This window comes from Balaenoptera musculus, chromosome 16 (genome assembly GCF_009873245.2).
Source record: "Balaenoptera musculus isolate JJ_BM4_2016_0621 chromosome 16, mBalMus1.pri.v3, whole genome shotgun sequence".
NCBI lineage: Eukaryota > Metazoa > Chordata > Mammalia > Artiodactyla > Balaenopteridae > Balaenoptera > Balaenoptera musculus.
Window position 1 is genome coordinate 81,472,908 of NC_045800.1, and position 27,230 is coordinate 81,500,137.

At 41.8% G+C, this 27,230-nt stretch overlaps 1 protein-coding gene and 1 long non-coding RNA gene across 4 annotated transcripts in view; both read right to left on the reverse strand.

The window, feature by feature from the left end:
* Positions 1-27,230, reverse strand: part of MAP3K21 (mitogen-activated protein kinase kinase kinase 21) — a 91,545-nt gene that overhangs the window by 52,936 nt on the left and 11,379 nt on the right. For all 3 annotated transcript variants that reach the window (XR_005016840.1, XR_005016841.1, XM_036828983.1), the window contains exons 2-5: positions 22,099-22,279; positions 15,974-16,122; positions 14,976-15,151; positions 6,186-6,426 (exon numbers count right to left, since the gene is read on the reverse strand). Coding sequence is in view for 1 of the 3 variants with exons in the window: in XM_036828983.1 (XP_036684878.1) it covers positions 6,186-6,426; positions 14,976-15,151; positions 15,974-16,122; positions 22,099-22,279 (747 nt within the window). In the remaining 2 variants the exon portion in view is untranslated. The remainder of the gene's footprint in view (positions 1-6,185; positions 6,427-14,975; positions 15,152-15,973; positions 16,123-22,098; positions 22,280-27,230) is intronic.
* LOC118882753 lies at positions 25,507-26,906 on the reverse strand. Its single transcript, XR_005016842.1, has 3 exons — positions 26,611-26,906; positions 26,116-26,319; positions 25,507-25,571 (listed from the first exon to the last, which is right to left on the reverse strand). It is a non-coding gene; the product is annotated as an uncharacterized LOC118882753 (long non-coding RNA).

The window sequence follows — 27,230 nt, forward strand, 5'->3', positions numbered from 1 at the left end:
AGGCAAGACATCTATCCAACTACTCATGCTAGAAATTTGAAACTTTTCTTGATATTGTGTTCTCCCTGACCCTCCATATCCAGTCAAACACAAAATATCTTGTAAAACTCTGTTATATATTCTTCTTAGAGTTATAGTTGAGAAATTTATATTCTAGGTTCTGGAACCAGCAAACTCCAGATGTGAACGAATCCCAGCTTATCACTTACTAGCCATATGAATTTTGGGAAAGTAACAATCTCTTTTAAGTCACAGCACCTTCATTGACAAAAATGGAAAAGATAATTATTCCTATTTCATAGGACAGTTAGGAAAAATTAAATATAAATAAGTACAGGAAATACTTAAGTACAGGGCTCAGGACATAATAAATGCTCAACACACACTGGTGATGCTTTCTGTTCTATTTCCACTGCCACCATCATTTCATGCCGAGGCTGCTACAATCCCTTGATCGATCTTTCAGCATCTCTGTTTGGCCCCTCTGGTCTACCTCACAGCAGGCAGATGTCTTTTTAAAAATGCATGGCTGACTATCATTCCCCTGCTTAAAATCCCTCAAAGGCTTTTCATCCTTCTTAAAGTTACAGGTCAAAATCATAACATCCTCTCCAGTCCCCTGCAAATCAGAGTCTGGGCTCCTTGTGCCACCCTAGCCTCATCGTGCCCTGCTTTCCCATCACTCGCCGTGGTCTACACCAGGGGTCAGCAAACTTTTCCTAAGAAGTGCCACAAGTAAATATTTTAGTTTCTACGAGCCATACGGTCTGATGGAGCGAGAAAGCATTCCCACGAACACATAAATGCGTGTGTTCCAGTGCGACTCTATTATGGACGCTGCAGTTTACCTTTCCTGCAATGTTCATGTGTCAGAAAATCGTTTTTCCTAGTATTTAAATGTTCTTAGCTTGTGAGCTATACAAAACAGGCGGGAGGCTGGATCTGGCCCAGGGGGCAGAGTCAAGCCACACTGGTCTTTTTTCAATTCCTGTAAGAAACCAAGTTTCTTTGCAGGTGTTCCCTGCCTGTTCCCCTCGTGTTTGGTAAATTCCTACTTCGAGTCTCCATTTAAATGTTTCTTTGTGAGGCAGCTGTCTGTGATCTCCTTAGAGCAGGAGACATCTCTCTACTAATCACTGTCATATGACTTTTCCTTCACGGTAGTTAATAATTATAGCAAAAAAAATAAGCATTTGTTTAATTATTAGCTTAAGGCTGCCCCCAGTACAATGTCAGCTCTCTATGTTGGGGGGAAGGAGCCAGCTGCCATCACTGTGACAACCCCCAAATGTGCACAGGGCCTTGCACAGGAAAGGTGCTTAGCAAATCTTTGCTGAATGAATGTCTTCTCTGTTTAGGATTACAAGTAACATATATGCGTTAGTATACGATATTTGTTTTTCTCTTTCTGACTTACTTCACTCTGTACGACAGACTCTAGGTCCATCCACATCTCTACAAATCTCTGCAAATGACCCAATTTCGTTCCTTTTTATGGCTTAGTAATATTCCATTGTATATACACGTGCCACATCTTCTTTATCCATTCCTCTGTTGAGGGACGCTTAGGTTGTTTCCATGTCCTGGCTATTGTAGATAGTGCTGCAATGAACATTGGGGTGCATGTGTCTTTTTGAATTACAGTTTTCTCTGGGTATATGCCCATATATGTGGAATCTAAAAAAATGGTATAGATGATCTTATTTGCAAAGCAGAAATAGAGACACAGACATAGAAAACAAATGTATGGATACCAAGGGAGGGGTGGTGGGATGAATTGAGAGATGGGGATTGACATATATACACTACTGATACTATGTATAAAATAGATAACTAATGAGAACCTACTGTATAGCACAGGGAACTCTATTCAATGCTCTGCGGTGACCTAAATGGAAGGAAATCCAAAAAAGAGGGGATATATGTATACGTATAGCTGATTCACTTTGCTGTACAGCAGAAACTAACACAACATTGTAAAGCAACTATACTCCAATTAAGAAAAAAGATTACAAGTAACACAGGGGCAGCGATCATGTTGTGAAGACAAAGCAAATGGAAACGACATGCCAGATGGGAGGCTTTGTCCATCTACCATCTACGTGAGCAAGAAAGACTTGACTGGGCAGAGCGGTTAAGGAAAGGAAGGAATGAATGCAAGAAAGCAGATCATCAGGGCAGACGACTAACTGAACTGCGGGGAGGAGGAGTAGGTAGGAAAAGAAAGAAGTATTCTTATCCAAAGATATGAAACAATTTAGACTGAAGTGCGTTATAAAGGTTCAACTGGCCCTGCGGTCTGTCCGCACACTGTGGATGAGCCCCCAGCCCAGGGCAGAAGGCAGGCTGCTCTTGCAGGCCTCGGCACCTGAACACAGAATCAGGCCGCGGCATCTGAATGGCAAACCATGGGGAACAAGTGATGGGAGAAGAGATGCCAGGCACAGGTCAGGGAAACAGCACGGAAGGTTTTAAGGCCAAGGGCGAGTTACAAAGGCACAAGACTGGACTTCAACAATCCCTAAGATTTGGAGTGTTTCTGGTCTTCTGAAAAAAATCTAAATACTTTCACTCAGGGGAAAAAAAGGCGCTCTAAACATAAATAAAATATTCTTTATGATAAACATCCTTGTCCCTATGAAATGGGGAAAGGTTGATTCTGTCCCAGTTACACATTTAGGAAAACTTAGGCTGAACTGTTAGGGGGCCCTGGCCAATGTCCAGTTTTTCTCTGGACTGCTTGCTAGACGTGTTCTCAAGGTATCTGCTCATGGCAGGTTATCATGTGGGCCACAGGCTTTTGAGTAAACCTGTACTTGTATTTCCCCTGTCAATATTTATGTTTCATTAAGGCCACTGACGCGGCTCAGTGGGAATCATCATTTTTACAGTAGAAGTTGCAGTATTCTTTGAAGAGTCCTGGTGGAGCTTTTGCCTTCTCTCCCTATGGGCATACACACACTCACTCACACTCACGCATGCCGGGCAGGACTCTGGCACTTCTGAAATGGCTGAAGTGAGAATACCATGGCTTTAGAGACACGCCGACTTCTGAAAGCTTCAAAACCTCTTTGACCTGTTTTATATGTTCTAAAGACACAACTTTGGTTCACAATAAACATAATACAGCGGGAGTGATACAAAGTGGTAACAATATAAAAATATCTGCCATGATCGTTCTTGTTCATTCTACAAATTCCAAGAATGCACAAAATATAATTTACAAACTCTTAGGTTATGCTGTCTCATTTTATAAGCATTTATCTTCCTTATTTGGTAGCTATGCAGGATTGCCAGCAGGAATAATTACATTTGAGTTTTCTGGCAGTAAGTCACCATAGCTATAAATAGCCATAAGATTCAAAGCTACCACCAGTGATTCTGAAGGACAAAATTACAATAATTAGATAATTATTCACATTTAATAACAAACTTTTGAAAGATCCACAGGCATAAATATTAAGAACCAGTTTGAAGGAGTCTCAAATATGTTTCTGAGAAATTCTTTAAGCTAAGTTACACATGGAAAAAATCCTGCAAAAGGGGTTCAAGCAATTTGGTGTGCTGAAAGGAAAGTATCACCACCCTTCAATCTATCACCTGTCAGCCGTTTCTTCCTTAAAAATGTACCATTAAATAGTACTAAAATCTGGTACCTCAAAGAATTTTCTAACAGATGATAATATCAGAATCAGCTAACTCCCACGAACTTAAGGTACAAATAATTGCTTTCTCTACTGAGCAAGATTCCTGAAGGAGAAAAATAATTATTTTTATAGTTATCATTCTTTTCTTTGGATCTTTGGATGTGTGTCCGTCCTACTTTGGGATGTTGGGCAAGTAACCCCTGGGTGTGTATGTGTGTGTATGTGTGTGTGCGGAGAGGGGCGTGTAGAGCTGGGGGATTCGAATGGGAAAAATAGTTTCCCTAATGGTACCAGTGTCACAACAATGTAGCACCATCTTGTGGGCAGAAGAGGTAACTGCCATCCTAAATTACAGAAGCTGCAGTTCATTCCTTCAAAATGGATAAGGATTAGTAGATTTTATGGGTTATGTTTTAACTAGAATCTTTTATTAAGCGGCACAAGGTAAAGTAATGTGTACCTAAAAGGACCCCTCTATTCTCAGAAATAGAAAAGGCAAATAGTACAATCCAGGAATAATATAAATCTAGCAAAAATAGTAAAATATATTCAATTTGCGCTGAATAAATGCAAGGTATAGCCAAGCAACATTTGAGAAGAAGAACCTCGGGAATCCTGAGATATTTTATTTAATCACTCTCCCATGAAGATTAAAGAATCATTGGAATGATTTCATTGTTTCCCCCAAGTTTATTTTCCATCAGTTTCTAATTAGCTCCCCCATCCAAAGTTTTGCAAGGAAATCCATAAATATTAATTATGGTAACACAGTCACAGTGCAGATAGAAGAATGCTGATACAGCTCAGGACTGGAGAAGAAAACTCACACTGAGTGCCTCTCTGAATTTTTCTATCGTCTATATTGAAAGCAGAAGCCTCGTCATAAAGAAAATATTCTAAATTATGTCTGATATATCAGACAGTCCAGTGAATGGTCCTTCAAGTTACACTTTGGCTAAAAGCAAATATTAGAAAAGAACCTGGAAAAGTACCTTTTTCGTTCCCAGAGGGGGCGAAGGTAAAATGAATTAAGGACCCATTGCCTCTTCTCACTTCATCAAAACACATAATCAATAATGTATACTGTGTGCTCCTGACTACCCCATTCCAGCAATTTTCTGATCAACTGAGGACTTCTGCCATAACCTAAAAGATCACAGTACGCTGCAAGGCTTCTAGGATTCTGCAGTAAGTATTTTAACAAGACAATTTATACATACTTTATATAAAACAAAACTGTTGTTACTGTTATTTAAATCAAATTTCCACACCATTACCAAACATCTCAGGAAAACACTAGAATCCATGAGGAACACTCTAAGATGTAATACATATAGAGAGAGACACAGAGAGAGGTAGAAACAGATATATAGACCTTACTGCACATTCTATACAGGTGCAGCCAGCTCTTAGTTCTGTCACCGTCCTTTCCTGTTAGAAAGAACTGCAAAACACAGGCAGACATCTGGTGTCCCCTTAAGCAAAGTATAACACATAACATCAAAGAACTTAATTTCGTGAACTAACATATGTTTGCTCTTTTGTATTCTGTTTAGTTTCTCCTAACACGTATTCCTTCTATGTTATTGTCACAATGGTTTAAAAATATTTTTAAAAGCTTCCCTAGAATTTACTAGTTCGTTCTCATACCTCAACGATTTTGAACCCTCAGATGAAAGTGGGCGTGTAACCGAGGCACTAGATACACTTTGCTGAGGGTGTGAATAGCAACCTTAGTGCCCCAGATCACAGCCCTGCGATTCTTGTGGAAGCAATAAACTTAGTGACAAAACCTAAGTATGTTCAGATTTTAAAAGGTAATTGTAGCCAAACAGTTGTGATGACTAATGTAAAGTTGGCTTAAGTTACAATTTTAAAATATTCCTCTGTTCTTTAGGTTCAAAACTTTGATCTGGTTAAAAAATTAGGTACTAAGATTGTTTTATGTTCAATTTGACTTTTTTTTCCCCAAATAAAATGAAATCCCAACTGTTGCATAATGTTAAATACATAGATAAATAAACAGCTCTTTGCTGCTAATTGACCTTGCATTTGTATCTTTTAATTTATTCCACTTTTCTTGCTATTACGATTAGAGACAAGAAGTTTGCCATGGGTAGGGTGAAAGAAATCACTTCTTCATTGTTTTCATGTTTCTTAATGGTTTACACGTTTTGCGTAAGATAGTTCTGTGCTGGATTTTCACCATGCCGAGTGATGCTGGTTCTGTGCAATCAGCTAAAGAGGAATTAATTCTGCTTTGATTTCCAAAGGAGTACATCAGTGTCTCCACTAACAGGAGAGGATGCTTGGGGGTGGGATTCGCAGCACCCAGTGGCCTGCGGTGCACCCCCTCCCTAGGCCGTTTCACCCGTGAAAACTCATTAGGTCATTACTACGACCACGAACTGAAGCAAGAGATGAAGACCTCATTCGTTCGATGCTTTAAAATCTCACTCGCCCAGTTCTGATGAAACAAAGAAGCGGGCGGGAGGGATGACCTCCCGAGTCTTAGGGAACGTGGGGACAAGGTCGTACCTGAAGGTAAGCTGATCCGACGCCCGTCTTTGAGCTTCAGGCGGCTCCTCTTAAACTTGCCCTTCCTCTTCTTGACGTTGGGCCGCTCCTGGCTCAGCTGGAAGATGAGGATGTTGAGCTCGCGCTCCAGCACGTCGATCTCCCGCGCCGCCAGCTGCTGTTCGCGCCGCCTGAGCAGTTCCTCCTGCGACTTCTGCTGCAGGGCGGCCCGCGTCAGCTCCTCCTCCCGGGACCGCAGCTCCTGCCGCAGGGGACAGCGCCACCGTCACCTGGGGCTGCTGCGTCCCGCGCGCGCAGCTGCACCGCCCGCCCGCTGCAGGTCCCCCGGACAGCGCCCCCTGCAGCCAGGACGGGCCGCGCTGGACCGCAGCACATCCGGGACTCTCCCTCCGGTCCCTCTAGGTTTTTTTTGTTTCATGGTTTTGGGGTTTTTTTTTTTTTAGGGGGGCGGGGCCGGGGGGGCAGATTGGCTTATTTAATTGATGGCTCCTGTTTTATTAGGGGCCACGAGCATCATTAAGTGGCAGGTTTTGAGCCTTACCATGTGGTTTCTCAGATTTGCCCTTCTTCAGGGAAGGTTCTTTATGAAACTTTTACCCACCTTTTTCCAAGCCCAACTCAAAAGAAGGCAGATAAGCATCCCCTGAGGCTGAGGCACAGCGGGCTCATACTGTGACACGCGCAGGCTACACCCCATCCACAGGGACGCACACAGGACACCTGGCCACAGCGTCAGGTGTGAAGAGCGTCAAGCCGTGGGGCCCAGGTCCCATAGGTCTGTGGCCCTTCTGGTTTTACGGCCCGAAAAGAGTCATCACACTTTGTTATCGTCTGTGGCCTGTACAATCACCTGACACATAAGATGTACATCAAAACACAGCGACCAAGTATCGATGTGAAAGTCCCATTAAAAATGAAAGCCAAGGGCTTCCCTACCGGCACAGTGGGTGAGAATCTGTCTGCCAATGCAGGGGACACGGGTTCAAGCCCCGGTCTGGGAAGATCCCAAATGCCGCGGAGCAACTGGGCCCGTGAGCCACAACTACTGAGCCTGCGCGTCTGGAGCCTGTGCTCCGCAGCAAGAGAGGCCGCGATAGTGAGAGGCCCGCGCACCGCGATGAAGAGTGGCCCCCACTTGCCGCAACTAGGGGAAGCCCTCGCACAGAAACGAAGACCCAACACGGCCAAAAATAAATTTAAAAAAATAAATAAATTAAAAAATAAATAAATAAAATAAAATGAAAGCCAAAAGGGAAAGCTTGACTAATTAAAGAATAGTTCTTCTTGTCAGCAAAGACTGTGGCGGTTCTGATGTTTTTCCTTAGGGTATTTAAGAATTTGCTTAGGGAATTAACACACCGTGGTGGAGAGGTTAAGGGGAAAAACAAAGCGAACGTGGCAGGGGTCAGGTGAAGGCCCATCAGAAATGAACACGCAACATCGCTAAAATGATAAGCCACTGGAAAATACAGTCAGTACACAGAGAACTTATCAGGATCCCATGGATGGATGGAAACTGTCACTTTATGCACAGATATCATGAATTAGCTAACAAAAGTCCCTCTGTCGTGATACTGACTGATTAAAATGTAACTTCCTCTCGGTTTTGGTTTTAGAATGACTGAACTTGTAAGAAACAGAAAATCTATGAAGTATACATTTATTCCTAGTAGAGAAAATTTATTCAGTAGTAAAACTGAGAACTCTATTGTTCTTAATCTACATCCGCATTCTTATTCCATTTCTGTAAAGTGTTCCGTCCTCTACCGGAGACATAAATATTCCTTTCCGTGCTGACCTGCTTTCTCTTCCAGACTAGCCTGCCATAAATCAAGCACTCCCATAGAAAGCAAGGCATCTGCAAATTTTTGGTTCCACTGCTCCAGACAAACTTAATCTTAGGATATCCTAATGCCAAAAACTTTGTGAGAAGCTCTGCCTTCTCAGGTGCAGCTTTGGGCTGTGAGCTTTGAGAGCTATGAGTATGGTGTCAACATGTCACACTTTATACAAGCAGGCCGCTTTCCAGAGGCCACCTCAAAAGTACTGATGTGTGAAGAAACAGTGCAAGACAGAGGCTCATGGAAGGAACGAGAGCTGGGCCATGGGACTGGAGTCATAAAGGAAAATAAACGCGGAGGGCCATCCTCCCACAGACAAATATGATAATATCAAGAAGAAAAGGAGAGCCCTAAAAATAAAGGTTCTTTATTCAGACCAAACCAATTCTGAACTTACGGTAATTCTACCAAAGTGGACCGAAATTCACCTCTGAAACATTCTTTATTTTTTCTAAACAAACTTCATAAACAAAATGGCAGGAGAAATGATTTTCTTAAGACCAACTGATATTCAAATTACTTCTGCTAATAAATATCAGCTGATTTTTATAGAGGAGAACAGTATTTCTTCATTACATTGTGCCAGATATAAATGACTATTTATTACTTGAAAAGAAAATGTTACCTGTTAAAAAAAATTCTGGACTCCATTATTTAACTGGTGGCTTTCTTCAACCAGTTTGTCCAAATTGGAGATTTTACTGTAGTGTATTTGGGGACAGAGGCTCATTTCCAGTCAGCTTCTAATTTCTAACTCATTACCGTCTGCCCTTTTGTTAAGATATTACTTTTCAGTCGTGTAGATAACAATCCAATTAGCTATTGTGAAATGAAATGGCATGAGGAAGAGATAAAGGCAGTAAATTCACTTAGGCTTTTTGTGTTACTGCTACAGCAATTGCATAAGAAACCATTTTAAATTCCAGGTCCCAAACCAAAATGTGAATCCCCTTGCAATGACTTTATAAATTAAAAAAAAAAAAAAAAAAAAAAAAATCACTTGCCTAAGACTTCATAAGAGAAAAAAATATCATCAGAGAGAAAGCAGCCAAAGTACTCTTCCTTCTGAATGAATTTTAAAACATTCAAGTGTGTAAAAAAAAAAAAAAAAAAAAAAGTCTGGGGTATTAGAAGCCCTTTGGATACTTTGAAATTATGAAGCACACAAAAAACATTCTTTTGGTCGCTGAGATCACTCCTCAAGTACTACGTGTTTAATTGCTCGGCACAGGCCATTTAATAATGGAAAATCCGAATTCCTGGCAGTAGGTGTTAATCATTAACAGTGACAGGCCTTCATACAGTGGTTCAAAGACAGGTGCACGCACCCAATGCACAGAGACAGACACACAGAGATAAGAAGCCAGGAATCTGGGGAGGAACCGGTATCTATGGCGGCTACAGTTTACTGAACAACACAGAGCACGGTCAAGTCACTGACCGTTAATTCCAAGCCTGACGCTGCCTACCTTCAGCAATCAGTGAACAAGAAAGGGAGATAGAGCACGTCTACTGTGCTTCTGACTCCATCAAAAAAGATGCAATTAGAAACCTTGGGGGGGTAAAAAAAAAGGACTATATATTCTTTCATTGTAAATCAAAGGCTCACAAGATACCATAAATGCTGTACTTCAGAAAGCACTGCACAGAAATCACGTAAAAAGAAAAAGTAAAGATACCACTAGAGAGAAAGTGGATCCAAAGAACAACAAAGAAACTACTTCTAAGACTTCAAAATGGAGAAAGAGGAGACATCCATTCTTGAAGCATGCTTTTTTTGATTTTTACACCACATATGATAAGAATTAACTCACTGAATGTGCCTCTATCCTACAGTTTCATAAATAATTATCAAGAATTAAAAATAAGAGTTTAAAATAATGATAGTTATTAATAACATTGCTTCCACACTTAAAATTCTGTGATTTCAAGTTTTATCCTTCCTCCAAGTCCTCTCCCATTCCCAACTGTTTTTACTTCTGTTATTAAACATCTAATTTTAGAATTCCTGAAAACCATTTGGGGAGGTGTATCAAAACAAAACAAAACAAAAACCAGACTCTTTCCTCTGTCATTTTAAGTCAACGAAATGTATTAAAGTATCTAAAAAACGTATGAATAATATCACTGATAGTAATCCTTCAAAGAACTGCAGGATTTAAAAAGTAACGCGCTCAGTCCTCTCCCAGTATGACTACGGCTCAGAGCCCCGTTTCCCAAACGCCCGGGGCCGGGGATGGGGAGGGCGGTGCTGCCGGGGAGGCTGCTCGGCTTCCAGCAAAGCCACCGCTTCCTCGCTGTCAGGCTAGGACCGTGAGTGCCTGTGAAGCGGCACGCAGGCTCTGAGCCCCGGGGGGGCCTCACTCGTGCAAGCCCACACCAGCCCGAGGCACCGAGACAGCATCTCTGTGACGCGTCACGGTGGGAGGCGCTGGCAGGACGGTCTTGGTCAGCAAGTGGCAGAGCCCCAAGCCCAACGAGACGGCCTGGCTGGAGCCCTCGGTCTGAACCACTTCTCTAGACTGCTGGAGATTCCGGCATTCCGCTGAAGACGTAATATAACGGGGGGGGGGGGGGCAGGGCCGGCCACAGCTTTGTAGACGTCCATACAGTCACCCCTGCGGTCTGCCTGAATTCCTGGAGGGCAGGGAGCAGAACAGCCGCAGCTGAGTCCACTGCGCTGTGCACCACCGGCTCAGCTCCGAGTGCTGGCAAGTTGTTGACTCCGAGACCAGATAGGTCTTCATCCCTGGAGCATTCAGCCGAGAGGTCCCCCCTACTTCTGGTTGTTCTGAAAACCCCCTGACACACAGTTCCTCCCTCCCCTGCTGGAAGGTCCTGCCAGCACTGAGGACAGCCCTGCGCTCCCCGCCCCTTTCTGTGTTCACTTCTCCTCTCTGTGCAGTCTCCTCCCCCGCCTTCCTGGCCGGCCGCTCACCTGGGGAAGCTCTTTAAAACATGGTGCCTATAATCAAACGGGATGCTCAGGATGTGATCTGAACAGACTCAAACGGGACTGACTATTTCTTATTACATGAGCTCTACGTACTTATCAATGGGGTCAGGGTCTAAGGTTGCATTTGCCAGTTTTGAATTTTTAAACCCACAAAATATTGAAAAAACTAAGGAAGAGAGTGAATTACCTATAAGTCTGCTATTTGAAAAATATGGCTTACCAGAATAAAGAAAGAAAAAAAAGGATTTTAGCAGCTCACAGATTTCTCCCTAACCTTTATTTTTAATTTTAATAAGTTAAAATTATGAAATACTTAAACTATACTACGATTAGAGAGAATAGCATATACCCATGCACTTACTATCAATATCTAACAGATGCGAAATTTTTACCATATCTGCTTCGGGTCTGTTAAAGTCCTAGGCGCATCGTATCTAATCCTATCCCCTCCTCTTCAGAGCCGCTGTGCTTCAGTTGGTTTGTATGCTTCCCCTGTCTATACTTTCAGTCTTTTTGTACATTTGAATAGTATTATTGTTCTTTTTTTTAAGTACTTGATCCATCACTACCATTTTCTTTTTTTTTTAATTAATTAACTTATTTATTTATTTATTTTGGCTGTGTTGGGTCTTGGTTGCTGCGCGCGGGCTTTCTCTAGTTGTGGCGAGCGGGGGCTACTCTTCGTTGTGGTGCGCGGGCTTCTCATTGCGGTGGCTTCTCTTGTTGCGGAGCACGGGCTCTAGGCACACAGGCTTCAGTAGTTGTGGCACGTGGGCTTCAGCAGTTGTGGCTCGCGGGCTCTAGAGCGCAGGCTCAGTAGTCGTGGAGCACAGGCCTAGTTGCTCCGCGGCATGTGGAATCTTCCCGGACCAGGGCTCGAACCCGTGTCCCCTGCGTTGGCAGGCGGATTCTTAACCGCTGTGCCACCAGGGAAGTCCCTGAATAGTACTGTTTTATGTGGTTTTATAAATTTACACAATGTGATTATCCTTCTGCAACTGCTTTTTCTGCCCAGTATTATGCCTGAGACTTACTCATGTTGAAACATACAGCTGGAGTTTATTCATCTTAAGTACTGTACAGATTTCCACTATATGAATATACAATAGTTTAGGCACCTATTCCCCTATTAATGGATATTGGGGTTGGTTCCAGTTTTTCACTATTACAAACAATACTTAAGAGTGAATAACCTTAATTTCCTTGTGCATACGTGTGGGAGTTTCTCAAGATTATATAACCAGAAGTTAAACAGCTGAGTCGTCTGCCTCTTTTATAGCATAAGATTCAAAGAAGGATTCATGGCATTTATCCACTTTTAAATTCCCATTTCACTTAAAAATATGACAATAAGATAATAATTGCTAATATCTCTTACCTATTAAAATACATATTAGGAACATGTTAAGAAACTTTACTTAGGTATTTATTGTATCTACTGAATGTCTGCCATGGGCCAAGTACTTTGTTCAGTGCTGTGGATGAACACGACCAAGAATGAAACAGTATAGTTCCTGAACTTAACTAGCAGAAAAGGCAGACCAAGGACACATAAAGACGCAGATAATAATAAAGTATGACTCAGTGTGGGCATGATAAGGGAGGTGCAGGACACTGTGACACACTTTACGTGGTACAAGAGGATAAGGGAAGGGAGCTCCGGGAGCCTGAGAATGAAGAAGCAGCAACTGTGAGGAGGGGATAAAAGCCAGGGCGGGGACGGAGGAAAGAATATACACAAAGGCCAAAAGTCAGGAGGGTGGCGTTAAGGGAACTTGAAGGAATTCAGTCTGGCTGGAGAAAAAGTGAGGTTAAATACGGAAGGGCAAGGAAGTTCACGAGGAAAAGGAATTGGCCACTGAAGTGAGGCGGGTCTGATTTGCGTTTTAGAAGGCTCACTGGTTAGGGGAGCGAGGCTGGATGCAAGGCCCCCGGGTAGGATGCTGCTGCAGTACTGCAGGTGATGAGTGGGGACAACAGGGCTCAGGGGAGTGAATTACCACTGAAGGTCTCTGTCACAGAGAAGACCACATCTTCAAGACCTTTGAGACTGGGTACCTAAGAGAACAGTAATCTCATTACTACACGAAGGAAGCAGAAGGAGGGAAGGCAGAGGGGGAGTGAGGAGGAGGCCCTGACTTCAGTGGCTGGTTGGAAAGTGTTGCCAAGATAGTACATCAAGCTCCTTTTTAAAACTTGTCAACAAAATCCAAATCCCTAGCCTGGCCGTCAAGGACCACGCGAGGATACACAGACTGCCATATCCATCTGCGTATCCCAGCGCTCTAACACGCTTCCCAGGACACAGCAGACGTTTAATAAGTTTGCTGGAAGGAAATTCTAACATTGAAACTCAGAAAACTTTCCCCCAAGACAAGCTCTTAAACTGTATTTTTTTTCCAGTGAACAATTTGCCCTTTGGGGAGTACCTATGACATACCTTTTATTCATTCCCAATTCAGCCTGATAACAGTAGAAGTAAGCTGCTCACGGACAGAATTTGGGCATATGATATCTTGGCTTCATGCACAGTAGTATATACACTAGCTCAAGAAATGTTTATGCATATGTATTCAAACCACATCTTTTCATTCCCTCTTTTGCCCTTTCCTCTGCCCTTAGGTTGGCTATAGGCCTTCAGTATTACAGTCAATGTGAAAGTCTAGTGACATAAAGGAGAGCCATACTACGTAAGTCAAGGTAATTTAACATGGGAGAAGGACTCAGCTATGTCATAATCCCATGTTTCCATGACATACACTGGAATAAGCAAATGGACTCTTTATTTAGCAAAGCACTACTGCCTACTGAAAAAGAATTCTATTTTAGAATCACAAATATATGAGGTATAAAAATTCCTTCCTGGACAATTACATGGCTTTTGTAAAGGTTATCAATAACCTGCAATGTTGTATTTTAGCCCAGACATTTGTTGCCAAGTACAAGAGAAGAATTTAACCTACTGAACAATTACACACCTCAGACAACCGGAATAAACCTTGAGTCATCAAAATGCTCAAGTATTACAAGACTATCTTTTAAGAAGTAAGTACTGCCTAATACTTACTTCCTATGCGTGAAGCATAGTACCATGCCCTGAACTTGGGGACAGTCAGCTGTCACCAGGAACTCACTTTACAACTATCCGCCTTCCCATTAGGTGTGTTTCTGCTTCTCCTACTTCACACTTTGTATGTGGTTAATATATATGCAGCTTCAGCACGTTTAACGTTCAGGTTTATTGTTTTTCTTCTTCTTAAAATACATAAACCAACCAGAGCTTCACTCATCATATTAAGAAATTCAAAAATTACACAACTTCCCAGTTTCTCCAACAAAGCAATGCCTTGGAGATAAAAGGGCCGGGGGGTGGGGGGGAAGGAGGAGGGACTGGCATAAAAGAAGCTTTAAAAGACCTAACTAAAAACATGAAGCCCTCATTTAAATTCTGATTGGCACCAACCAACTGGAAGAAGACATCTTTGAGGCAAACTGTGACATTTGGGTATGGAGTAGCACACGGTATCAAGGAATTACTTATTTTTTAAAGATAATAATGGCAAGAAAGATATTTTAAAAATTCCTACCAGTTAGAGATGCATATTGAAGCATTTAAAGGTAAAATGACGAGAATCTAGGTTTTAAGTTAAAATACTGCAGTTAAAAAAAATGATAATGGGAAAAAAGAAATGAACAAAATGATAAAATACTGACAATTATTGAAGCTGGTTAATGCATACTAAGGGTTTAGTATGCCACTCTCTCTCCTTTTTAAAAAATTTTTTTACGTTTCAAAATTCCTCTAATTAAAGCTTGTTTGTTTTCCAATTATATGTTTTGAGTACAGTTCTGTTTCGTTTTGTTTTGCCTGGAAGGAAAGAATCAACAAGTCTGAAAATATTTTAACATAATGCTGACAGTGGTTCTTGACTCAAGATTTCCCACAATCTCCGTAAGTGTGAGCACATTATGCAATTAATATATATCACTCACCTTTTCCTTTGTTCTCAACTCATCAAACATTTGTTGAATTTCCAGCTTCCAGTCATCTTGCATGGAATGAAAAGATTCTTGAGGCATTTCAGTCATAACTGCCTTTTCAATTGCAGTCAATTGTTCAAGAATTAAGGCAAATGATGGACGAATATGAGGGTCCTGTTGCCAGCATTCTAAAATAAACAAGAATCACAGCAAGTCCATTTCTCAGTGTAGTTCAGATTATCAGCCCATGTTGACTGTGTCTGCTGAAGATTTTAAACATCAATTGATAATGATTTTGCAAATTTTATTTTATACAGTGTCCGTGTCAGCAGCCTGTGTAATAATTACTATTAGACGAGGCTCTTGTATTCTGCATCGTTTGACATTAGTATGTGGATGTGTGTTTTCTCTGCCTTACCATGTACCATGAACTCTGTCCGCCTAAGCTGCCCTGGCCACATGACTTACAGATACAGAGTTCTATAACTCAACCCAAGAAAACCAAAGTCTCTAAAATGTTACAGTCACAAGAGAGGTTCTAAGAACTAGTCTAATAAGTAAGGTAACTTGCTGCTTACAAAAAGAGTTACTTAACAATTTTTAAAAGATAAGGTCAAAATAGATAAGGTCATGGCAAAACCATGCCAGTTAAGACTGTAAAACATTTTTGATCATTAGGTAGAATTAAAAATAGCACATATGGAACCAATTCAATATTGTCATTGAACTCTGCTAGTGTATTTGATGAAAAGTTTATTACCATTCAACTGAATTTTGTATAAATGAGTCACTATTAAAGTGGATTGTTCTTAAGTTACTTAGTTCATCAAAACTTTACCTGACATCTTAGATCAAAGACATGGTTTCTGATTCTTAAAATAGTATAATCTAAAATCGATTGAAAATTAGAATCACAGAAAATACCTTCTTGGTTAAAAAAATATACAGATATTCTAATGAGCAATTCCCCTCCCCCCTATAGACACACAAAAACAGAGATGCCCAAATACCTTTCATGAGCTTGGCAAACGGCTCAGGGCAGGTGGAAGGAATGGGCAAAGTGAGCTTATTGACTGCCACCCCGTAGGCCACAGCAAGACCGTCAATGCCACGATAGGGGACCTCTCCCGTGAGCAGTTCCCACAGCACCACTCCGTAGCTGGAAAGCAGAGTTTTCATAAAGTTAAACGGGGTCTTTTCCTCATGACACAGTTGGTGGGAGAAACCTATCAGTGCCTTCATCCAGCTCCTAATGAGAATCTCCTCTTCCAACAAAGCCCATATGGACCCTTATCCCAACATGAGGGGCGGGTTCTTCCAGTTAACATTCCAAACACATGCAAATACACTCCTTCCCGAAATCGGTTATGCCTTCATTACAGGACCTGAAACTACTTAACAGATAGGAAAGCTTAGGAGCAGAACACGACTGAATTAAACAGGGTCCAGAAGCAGGACACACTTGAAGAGCAATGTGGTTGTTCTGACGTTTGTCTTTCCATCTCATTTTTTCCACACCTATTGAGGGTCTTCAGGACACTGAAGATTCCAGCCCCACATGACTCACCACAGGACTGAAGTTGAATCATGCTAACTACTTTTTTTTTTTTTTAAGATTTTTTGATGTGGACCATTTTTAAAGTCCTTATTGAGTTTGTTACAGTATTGCTTCTGTTTTATGTTTTGGTTTTTTGGCCTCGAGGCATGTGGGAATCTTAGCTCCGCGACCAGGGATCGAACCTGCATTGGAAGGCCAAGTCTTAACCACCGGACTGCCAGGGAAGTCCCATGCTAACTGTTTTAAAATAGGTTTTTGAAATTGTTTCTTTCTGCCTCTCCCTTTATATCTAGGAGATGTGTTACTAATGTTTCCACCTAATGCCTAATAGTAAGGGACAAAGTAATCCTGTGGGTTTTCCTGAGCCTGCTGGGAGGACATAACAGGTCTTCTTTGTAATGGAGGAAGGTGAAATGAAAGGAGAATAAACAAAGAACAACTGCAGCTGCCATGCTCTCCAAAGCATCAGCAGATGTGATGCAGGTTCACTGCTGCTTCAGTTTAAGGGCAAATGAAATTACACACAAGAACGAGAAAACACACAGTAGAAGGATCTCTAAGTGAACTTTTAAAATGAAGCTAAAGGACCAAATTTCAGTATACACCTATACTAGAGCCTCTCAGACACCCCAGTTCAAGGCAGTACAGAGGAGCACAGAAATAAGCCTTGTACATCATATACATTTATTCTCTTCTACAAAACCAGTCAGAACCTTAGGTTTCCTTTATCTTCTTCAAAACACAAAGTGCACTCAAATTATCTTTTGACGTAAAGCATCAGTCACTCCTGACACTCACCTGACTTTAAATTAAAACACATAAGCATATAAGGAACAGTCATATTTGCTTTATTTTTAAGTTCTATTAACATAACTAGTATGGTCCTATTTACTTTTCTGATCTTTTAAAACTTCATTCGCTTTAAGTTAAAAAAAGAGTTTGAAATTTAAAGAAGTAACTTAATTCTAATTTCTTCTGTTTGCTGCTTATACATAATATCTGAGCATAGTTTTAAAGACAGCAGACAGAAGGCAGTAAGATATGCCTAAGGAAAGGCAAAGCAGCTCAGAATAACACCAAGAAACCAAAAAAACCCACATCATTTAAATTTGCTTTGGAACTGATTTGAGTCTCATCTGATTATCTCCTGATCTTAAGAGACGTGGGGATTCACAGCGTCACAAATACAATAAGCCCTCCATGAAGAAGACCTGGCCTGCAACGAGCGCCTCTGGAGCCCAGGTGGTCACCCTGGCCAAGATCACTTCATTTTCAGACCTCTCCACTAGTGCCTAATGGACGCTACACTATATACTGGAAGCATTCAGAAAAGGAAGGCAGAAACAACAGAACGTGCCCTGAATTCAAAGGGGCCTCAGGGATCCTTCCCACTGACGTTCCACGGCCCTAAGCAGGGGCGGTTCCATCCTGAGGCCCCTGAGCCTGGGGCTCCCTCTCCAGCAGGGGGCGTAGCAGGGCATCACTGAAAGACAACTGGACCTAGAGGCAGCACACCTGAGGCAGCACACCTGAGGCTGAGCTGTGGGACCACTACTACCTGTTGCCTATGTCTCCACTCACACGGCCTTGAAGCTGATCTTGAATCATTGATAAAGTATCAGTGACATTTCCTCCGCCATCTCAAAGCACTGTTTTATGTTTTGTTAAACAAGGAATACATAATGCATAATGTAAATTATATAATGCTATAACTATTAGCAATTAAGGTGCAACCAGAATTTTTCAAAGGCTATCTGCTTAGTTTCTTGAAAATTATCTATGTTATGGTGCATTAGCGAGACACATTCTCAATTTCAAGAGTAAGTAAACTGAACTCATAGATCAATCAACAAAAATCATCTCAGTGCAGGGGACCAAAAAATTATTAGAATAACTGAAAATTGAATAAATTCAAAGAAGCTTCCTTGCTATTCTCATTAGCAAATAACAAAATTAAAACCAACAATAATAACATAACTTTGCCTCTTGGAAGTTTCAGAGAATGGATAATTCAGGATAGGTCATTTTTCCAGAGAGAGGTATTCTGGTAAAAACCAATGTGAAAAAAAAGGGAGCTATTCCGATGGGACAATTTTTAAAGTGTAATGCATATTTTTCTGCTCTCTGAAACTGGGTGGGATATAGTGTAAAAAGCCCTCTCCTGGGGACTTCCCTGGTGGTGCAGTGTTTAAGAATCCGCCTCCCAATGCAGGGGACACGGGTTCGAGCCCTGGTCCGGGAAGATCCCACATGCCACGGAGCGACTAAGCCCATGCTCCACGACTACTGAGCCTGTGCTCTAGAGCCCGTAAGCCACAGCTACTGAGCCCACGTGCCACAACTCCTGAGCCTGAGCTCTAGAGCCCACGAGCCACAACTACTGAAGCCCGTGTGCCTAGGGCCCGTGCTCCGCAACTGCAATGAGAAGCCCGTGCACCGCAACGAAGAGTAGCCCCCGCTCGCCACAACTAGAGAAAGCCCGCGCACAGCAACGAAGACCCAACGCAGCCAAAAATAAATAAATAAATAAATAAATAAATAAATTTATTAAAAAAAAAAAAAAAAGCCCTCTTCTGAGAATACAAGTAGCCTAATGATTAAGGGCTGTGGTAGCAGGAAAACGGCTCTTAGGCCAGGGACCAGAGTCTGCTACTCACTAGTTTTACAACCCTGAGGAAATTTCTAAACCTCTCGGTGCCTTGGGTACGTACTCTGTGAAACTGGGGTAATCACGGGAGACACTGTTAAAGTTCAATGACAGCATCTGTCAAAGTTACCTCGTAGGGTAGTAACTGGTATGGAGGAAGTGGGGCGAGAGAGGATGATCACCGAATACACCAGTATATATAGCAGCCCACAGCACCACAGACCAGGGCCATGCTTCCTGAATGCAATTATTTCTATGGGACTATTACGAAGGAGGTTCTAAAGCAAAGGCATGTGCAGTTCAGAGGGACAGCCTTCCCTGCCTTCTGCATCCTGACGTCTAGGACTCTGCTATGCTTTAATATATCCATGCGTTCTGGAGATGTGTGTGGACGTCTGGCTCCACAAACCAGGTGGTTCTGGAGGCCAGTAGATTCCAGTCCTTTTCATAGCGTTTCATGCTTTCATTTGCTCCTGCCGCCCACTCTGTTCTCAGCTGCCTTTTTTTTTTTTTTAACCAGCTTAGCACCCCTCTCCCCTCTTCTGCTTAGATGCTTCTACTGAAAATCAGATAACCGAGCTCATATAATCGAGAAATAGAAATGAACAGACTTTGAGGGAAGACCTCTCCATGAGTGTTTGGACGTCAAGAGCCATATTTTGGCTGATTTTAGAAATCTTTTTTTTCTTACTTTTGATTCTACGTTTACAGCAGGTGAGGTCACTCTAAAGCACTGATATAGACTGTACAGCGTTTGTATAGCTTATAATTACATAGTTTATTTTAAAAGGCACACATAGTAAAATGGTTACAGTCTTAAGTAATTATTCCGAATGTAAAATTGATTTATATTCTATTAGTCTTCAGAGTCTTGAAGTATAATTTCTTAAAATAATCACCTATTTCGCTTAAGTATTTTGGCATTACATGGTTAGAAAATTATTGTGATTAAGTCAAGGAAAACACATCTAATATTTTATAAAGACACATGTGCTCAGTCTCCACCAGCAGAGTATAAGTCATTAAGTAAGGGGTGAGGCTCAAGCTTCTGTGTTTTTCAAAACAGCCTTAAGACACTATAGAACCCCTGGCACAGGTGATAAATTTCTTAACAGTCATAAGTAGAACAATTAAATTAGAAGCCTGTATTTATACACTGCTGGTGGGAATGAGAACTGGTGGAAAACAGTCTGGCAGTTCCTCAAATGATTAACCATATAATTACCATGTGGCCCAGCAATTTCACTCCCAGGTAGAAACCCAACAGAAATGAAAACTCATGTCCTCACAAAAACTTCTTCATAAATGTTCAGAGCAGCATTATTCAGAATTAGCCAAAAAGTGGAAACAACCCACGTGCCATCGACTGATAAACGAATAAGCAAAATGTGGTATTATCCACCCAATGGAATATTATTCCACAATAAATAAGAATGAAATTCTGATACATTCTATGACATGAACCTTGAAAATATGCTAATTGAAAAGCCAGTCGCAGAGGACCGCATATTATTTGATTCCATTTAAATGAAATGTCCAGAATAAGCAAATCTAAAGATACAAAATGTAGATGAGTGATTGCCTTGGCTGGGAGGGATGGAGTGTTGGGGTGATGGCTGAGGGGTATAGGGTTTCTTCTTTGGATTATGAAAATGTTTTAAACTGACTGTGCTGATGAAGGTAAAAGCCATGGAACTGTAGAGTTTAAATGGGTGAATTGTACGATGTGTGAATTGTATCTCAATAAAGCTGTTAAAAAAACAACAAAAGAAAAATCCTGGCATTTTAATACTAGTCACACAGCATTTTATGAGCATTAAATGAAGGCAAGTAAGCTCCTGGTGCACTGTATCTATAAACAGAGTGACTTTTCTCTGTTGTTCTGGTATGGATGGTGTCTTTACCCCCTAATGAGACACAGCCGAATGGAAAATCCAGCTAACCTGGGATTCCATTTTAGTTCAGCTCTCCATCCTCAAACCAGAAGCTTTAATCTTTAGATAATGCAATCCATAAAATGAAGGAGGTGATCTAAATTTTTTTCTCAAACCCCTTCCATGCTAATATTCTGTCTGTGAGTCATGAGGAATCAAAATTTTTGCTTAAAGTGAAATTTACGTTTATTTACCAACAGGGCTTACAAAACAGCATTACTGTTTACTCAAGTTATAACCAGTTTTAATCAAACCTCAGATTTAACAAGTTTCTCTTATCAAATGGAAGTCATAGGACAATCAAAATCTCAAGTTACCCATTCTGTTGTGATTACAACAATCTTGATCAAAACCACAAAACCTTCTTCAAAAAGGCCCATACAGATCTTCCTCAACTTACAATGCGGTTACGTCTGGATAAATCCTTCGTAAGTTGAAAATATCATAAGCTGAAAATGCATTTAATGCACCTAAACTACTGAAGCTTAGCCTGGTCTTTCTTAAAAGTGCTCAGAACACTTACATTAGCCTACAGTTGGGCAAAATTATCTAACACAAAGCCTATTTTATAATAAAGTGTTGAATATCTCATGGAATTGATTGCATACGATACCAAAAGTGAACAACAGAATGGCTGTCTGGGTCCAAAATGGTTGTAAGCGTATCAGTTGTTTCCCCTCGTGATGGCGGGCCTCACCGGGAGCTGCAGCTCACTGCCTCTGCCCAGCCTCACAAGACAGGACTGGACCACGTGTCACTAGCCTGGGAAAAATCCCAATGCCAAATCCCAAGTACGGTTTCTAGAGAGTGCATATTGCTTTTGTGCCACTGTAACGTCAAAAAAAACCTGTTAAGTCAAACCACTGCAAACTGGGGACCATCCGTACCTACTGGTTATGCTCAGAATTACTGAATATTTGGGGACTCATTTAAAGGAGGTGTAGCAACCAGTTTCTGCAGACACCTGCAAAAACAAAATGCGTGGTGCTTACTCACCTCCAGATGTCGCTTCCCTTGGAGAACAAAGAGGACTTGATGACTTCCGGGGCCATCCAGGCATAGGTGCCTGCTGCGCTCATCCTGGTGGTCCTGTGCCACTCTCTCGCTAACCCAAAGTCTGTAATCTTCAACGTCTTATTGCAGACGTCATCATGCTCTATCTTCTCCAGTAGCAATACTAGAGAAGAAAATCAAAGGTGGAATACTTTCATATTTTTATAATTTTTCAGTTACAATTTTTCTTTGGCTTTTAAAACACAATCTTCACTGCAGTTGGCAGAGTACTGAGAATGAACCTGCATTTTACCATTTTATCTTACTTACATCTTGTTTTTCATAACCTTCAGTGGGTCGTTTGTGCCTAAAGTTACAAGTTTAAAAAAAATCCACAGACACAGTACAGCTTTAGCACTCTTTATGAGAAAGTAAATGATTTCTAGGGGCAAGAAACATTTACTGAGATATCACAGGTAGAATCAGAAGTCTGTGAAAGTTTACCTGATAGGAAGAAAATATTTACATTGTTTTTCTTCCAAGAAATTAGGTCCTGATCTAAATGCAGAGTCTTTTCTACTGAATGTTTCGGAGAATACTGCAAATAGACGGCATATTACCATAAATCATTATTATTGAAGATTATCTTACGTTAAATTTGCAAGTTGCTTATAGATATGTTAACTCATGAAGATATTTTATGAGATATGATTGCTTTACCAAAGATTGAAATACAGCAAAAAGTAAAAACTTCAGAGAAACATTATCCAGTTGCTGGTTTCCCCAGCCCCCAGCCTCCTGACAAAATACAGAATGCGCAAGAGCAGCTTTCAGGAACCGAGCTGATGCTGGGACTGCCCTGAACTCTCTGTGCAGCCGGAGCTAAAACAACCGAGCTTCCCATCACTGCCCACCTGCCCCGCCCTTGCCGGTGCCTTGGTTTCCTCTCTCCCCTGGTTGACTTCTCTGCCTATAACCAAGCAGAAATGTCTCCCCGGTTTTCCACGAGGCTCTAATGCAGCTCCATATCCACGCTACTCCTTCCCATTTGCTACAAAAGGAATGGTTTAAACCTACTGTTTTTTCTAACTTATCTCCTCACTCCTTCCCTAAAACCCAGCCTTCCAACCTGCAGCGCAGTTGTTCTAGTTCAACCGAATGCCCCGCAGATGGCCCGTCTCCACTTCCCTGCCACCACGTGACTTCTGGCTTCACTGTCCCAAACCTGAATTACAATCGTTCTCACTGGAGTGGGTCCTGCCCCTCTCTCCTCTCTCATCCACACGCCACCCCGAGCAGATTCATCTTCCTATAGTGTCGTGGCATCCTTTTATTTTTTTAAACCTCTCATGAATAAACTACCGATACATGTCACAACAGGGATGAATCTGAAAACCATTCCACTGAGAAAGAAGCCACACATGAGAGGTTATGTACTATGATCCCTTATGACATCCTGGAAGAGGGACAGAAATCAGACCAGCGGTTTCTGGAGGCTGAGGCGAAAGGTCTGACGGCAGCGCTACATGGGAGAGCTTTTCCGGGTGATGCAAATTCCCTCTGGGTGGTGGTGGTTACGGGATTATATACATTTGTCAAAGCTCATCAAACTGAACGCCCTCAGGGGGTGAATTTTTATATAAATTATACCTCAATAAACCTGCATTAAAAAAAAAAAATTCTGGGCTTCCTCGGTGGCGCAGTGGTTGAGAATCTGCCTGCTAATGCAGGGGACACGGGTTCGAGCCCTGGTCTGGGAAGATCCCACATGCCGCGGAGCAACTGGACCCGTGAGCCACAACTACTGAGCCTGCGCGTCTGGAGCCTGTGCTCCGCAACAACAGAGGCCACAATAGTGAGAGGCCTGCGCACCGCGATGAAGAGTGGCCCCCGCTCGCCTCAACTGGAGAAAGCCCTCGCACAGAAACGAAGACCCAACACAGCCAAAGAAAAATAAATAAATAAATAAATAAATTTATTAAAAAAAAAAAAAATTCCATGGTTCCCCATAACTCAGGGAGAAGGTTCACACTCCAAAACCTGGGCAATCACAGCCCCTAGATTCGCACAGCAACCTACACTTCAAACTACGCCCCGTGCCTCTACGTGCGAGCTTGCTCTGCTCAAGGCAGGCCGGCTGCTCATCCAGCCCAAATGATTCCTGCTCAGCGACACGTTCCAAATACCCCCAAGCCGGGGACCATCACCTCCTCCACACTCCCGTGAGCTCTGTGTTTCTGTGACAGTCCTACGAGGCACCAGGTACCAGACTGTGTGCTTTCATCAGACTCCTCCACTGCTGTTAGCTCTGAGACAGTGAGTATGTAAGTGTGAAACAGGGAGCGTACAAGTGAGGGAGAGAGAGTGTGTGTGTGTGTGTGGGCGGTGAGATGGCAAGGAGAGGAAGACAATGGTGAGAAACTCGTGCAATTCACGCTCACCCGCGCGCACCCACTCTGTGTCTGGTTCAGCGCAGGTGCTTAGTGTCTGCAGGTGAAATTAACAAAAGGGGCCCACTCTTCTGTGTGTCCTTTGCCCGTGCCACTTCCCATCTACTAGAAATAAGAACCAAGTCCTAAGGGTCACTAGCCATCGTCGGTATTCACTATATTCCTTGTACTGTACAAGTGCTATTTCATTCAATCCTCGCAAAAATCCCAAGAGATAGGTCTTCATTATCAGAGGATAATCAGTACTGAAAAAAACTCAGCAACACTGAATCCAATTGAAGAGTAATCCAAACTTCAGAGTTCATAGAATTTATGTCTGGGGGGTGGGGAGAGTTGTTATTCAGGTTTCACCTTGAAAAATAACAGAAAAATCAGTTTACTTTATTCTTTATTCAACAACATTTTTGTCATCGTTGCAACTGTGCACTAACTCTTAGAAGGACAAAAACGAACAAGTGTGGGAGGTTTCTTAGACTAAATTATCCAGACAAAATTGGAGACTAGCATAAGACGCTCTTCACGTTTGATCTGCGGAATGTGATCTTATGGGGGACCATTTGCCCAAATGTTATAGGAATAATGAGCGTTGACTGAGCACATTCTGTCTGTCAGGTACACTTACAGGTATCTTAATCAGATAATCCCCACCACAATGCTATAGGTGGATATCATTAATCATCTGTACTTGACAGATAAGGAAACTGGGACACAGAGATGTTGAGTAATCCATCCAAGGTCACGCAGCTGAGGAGCAGTGCCACTCAAGCAGTCTGACCCCTGGGCCCATGGTCCTAACTACTGCCTGCATTGCTCAGTTGACAGCATTTATCAATTTTTCACAAGCGATTTCTTTATCCTTCGGAAATCTCTCTGTATAGCAGGTGCCCATTCTCCTCCTTTCTGATTTCCTGCCGTTGGATAGTCATCATCTGATCTAAGTAGAGGCGCTGTGGCATAGCGATGGAAGCATGCACTCACTCCAGGGCCAGACTGCTCGGTTTGGACTCTGTGCTTCTGCTTCCTTGCCTGTCATGGGAATTATGACAGCACATACATCATAATGTTGTAGAGAGGAGGAAATGAATACATGTAAAGTGCTCAGAACAAGGGCTGAGACACAGTAAGCATTTCGAAAGGATGACACATACACATACCCACACACACCTTTTATTGATGGGTTTGAACGTGTGTTTAGCAAACCTTCAAAATCACTTTCACGGATGTCAGGAAATCCTATCACTTTGCAAGGCCTGAAAATTTCACTTTGCAATAGATTCACATTCGTATCATCAATTTAGACAGTCGCAGAAGTCACAGAGTTAATGCAACTGGAGAGAACCAACGTGAGACAGCTGAGTGGGGACTTATTATATAAGTCGCCAATACTGAATAAATACTGTTGTGTTGTGATATTCCTTTCCCCAAGCGATCTTCTAACTGTAAGATTTGGAGAGGAAGCACCTCCTTCTATCCCCCAATCACCTAACGCAGTACCTTCTACATCAAATGGCCAATGGAATAGTTTCTATTAACGATAATTATCACCAGTTCTAACAAGATTATTGCCTACCATTTATTAATCCTCTTCTATATAGAGTTGTTTCCACTCACATAATATCTCATTGGATCCTCATGCCATTGTATGAAATGGAAATTACAGTCTCCAGTTCACAGTTCAGAAATGTTATCCCAGATCATACGGCTACAATACAGGGCCACGCTTCAGATCCCATCTGCATGACTATCTTTCCAGTCTTCCGTGCTACATATAAAGCTATCAGTTATAAAAAGGGGGCAGAACAACCAGAAATTTCATTTTGTTAATTTTTGAATTTTCCTTCCTTCCATTCAGTTTAAGGAATATTTATTTCTCAGTCCTGATTCCTCATGAATATCCAGAAAAATAAATATCTAATCCTTTAAAACCCTATATACTTAAGCCACAGAAACAAAAAATAACAGATAGATTAATTATCAGATTAATTATAGATTAATCATCAGCTGTATTACATTTTTCCGCCTTATAATACATACTGATTTCACTTTTAAACTATGATATCCTTACCACCAAAAAAGACTCCAAATTAATGATCAAGATGGCTTGCAGTTCTATAAAACTTTGTTTTCCAAGACACTTTCACATACATTATCTCCTCCTTCTGAAAAACATCCAAATTAGGAAGGCATGAGGAAGCACTGATTAAAATGGGCATTAAAACCATGCTATGTCCCCAGGCCCCAAGTAAGGCCTGGCAGCCCTTAAGGAGCAAAAAGCTCAGAAAGGCAACTCTAAAATAAATACAAACGGAACTCTAAGTGAGAACTAAAAGCTAAATATTTTAAATTGATCGCATTTCCCAAGCAATGCCATGGCAGAATGCAGTATTAGCAGCCTTTGCATGGCGGGCTTTAAAACACCTGCCCTCACCCCGGAGTCCAAAGTTTCCATGGGAGCTTTCAACTAACAGAAAACAAGTTAAAATAACACTCTGAACGTCAAAAGTTTAGAGTTCCATGAAAGGCCCATTGTTCTGGATTCTATTTCAGAGGTGTTCAGCAGAATTCCTCAAATTCCTTATCTTTGGGGCAAAGTGACCGAAACCAGAAATAGCCAGTGTCCCGACAGGTCACGTGACCAGGCACCTGGCCAGGTTTCAGCCGAGCAGGCTGGCGGTGCTTCCGCCT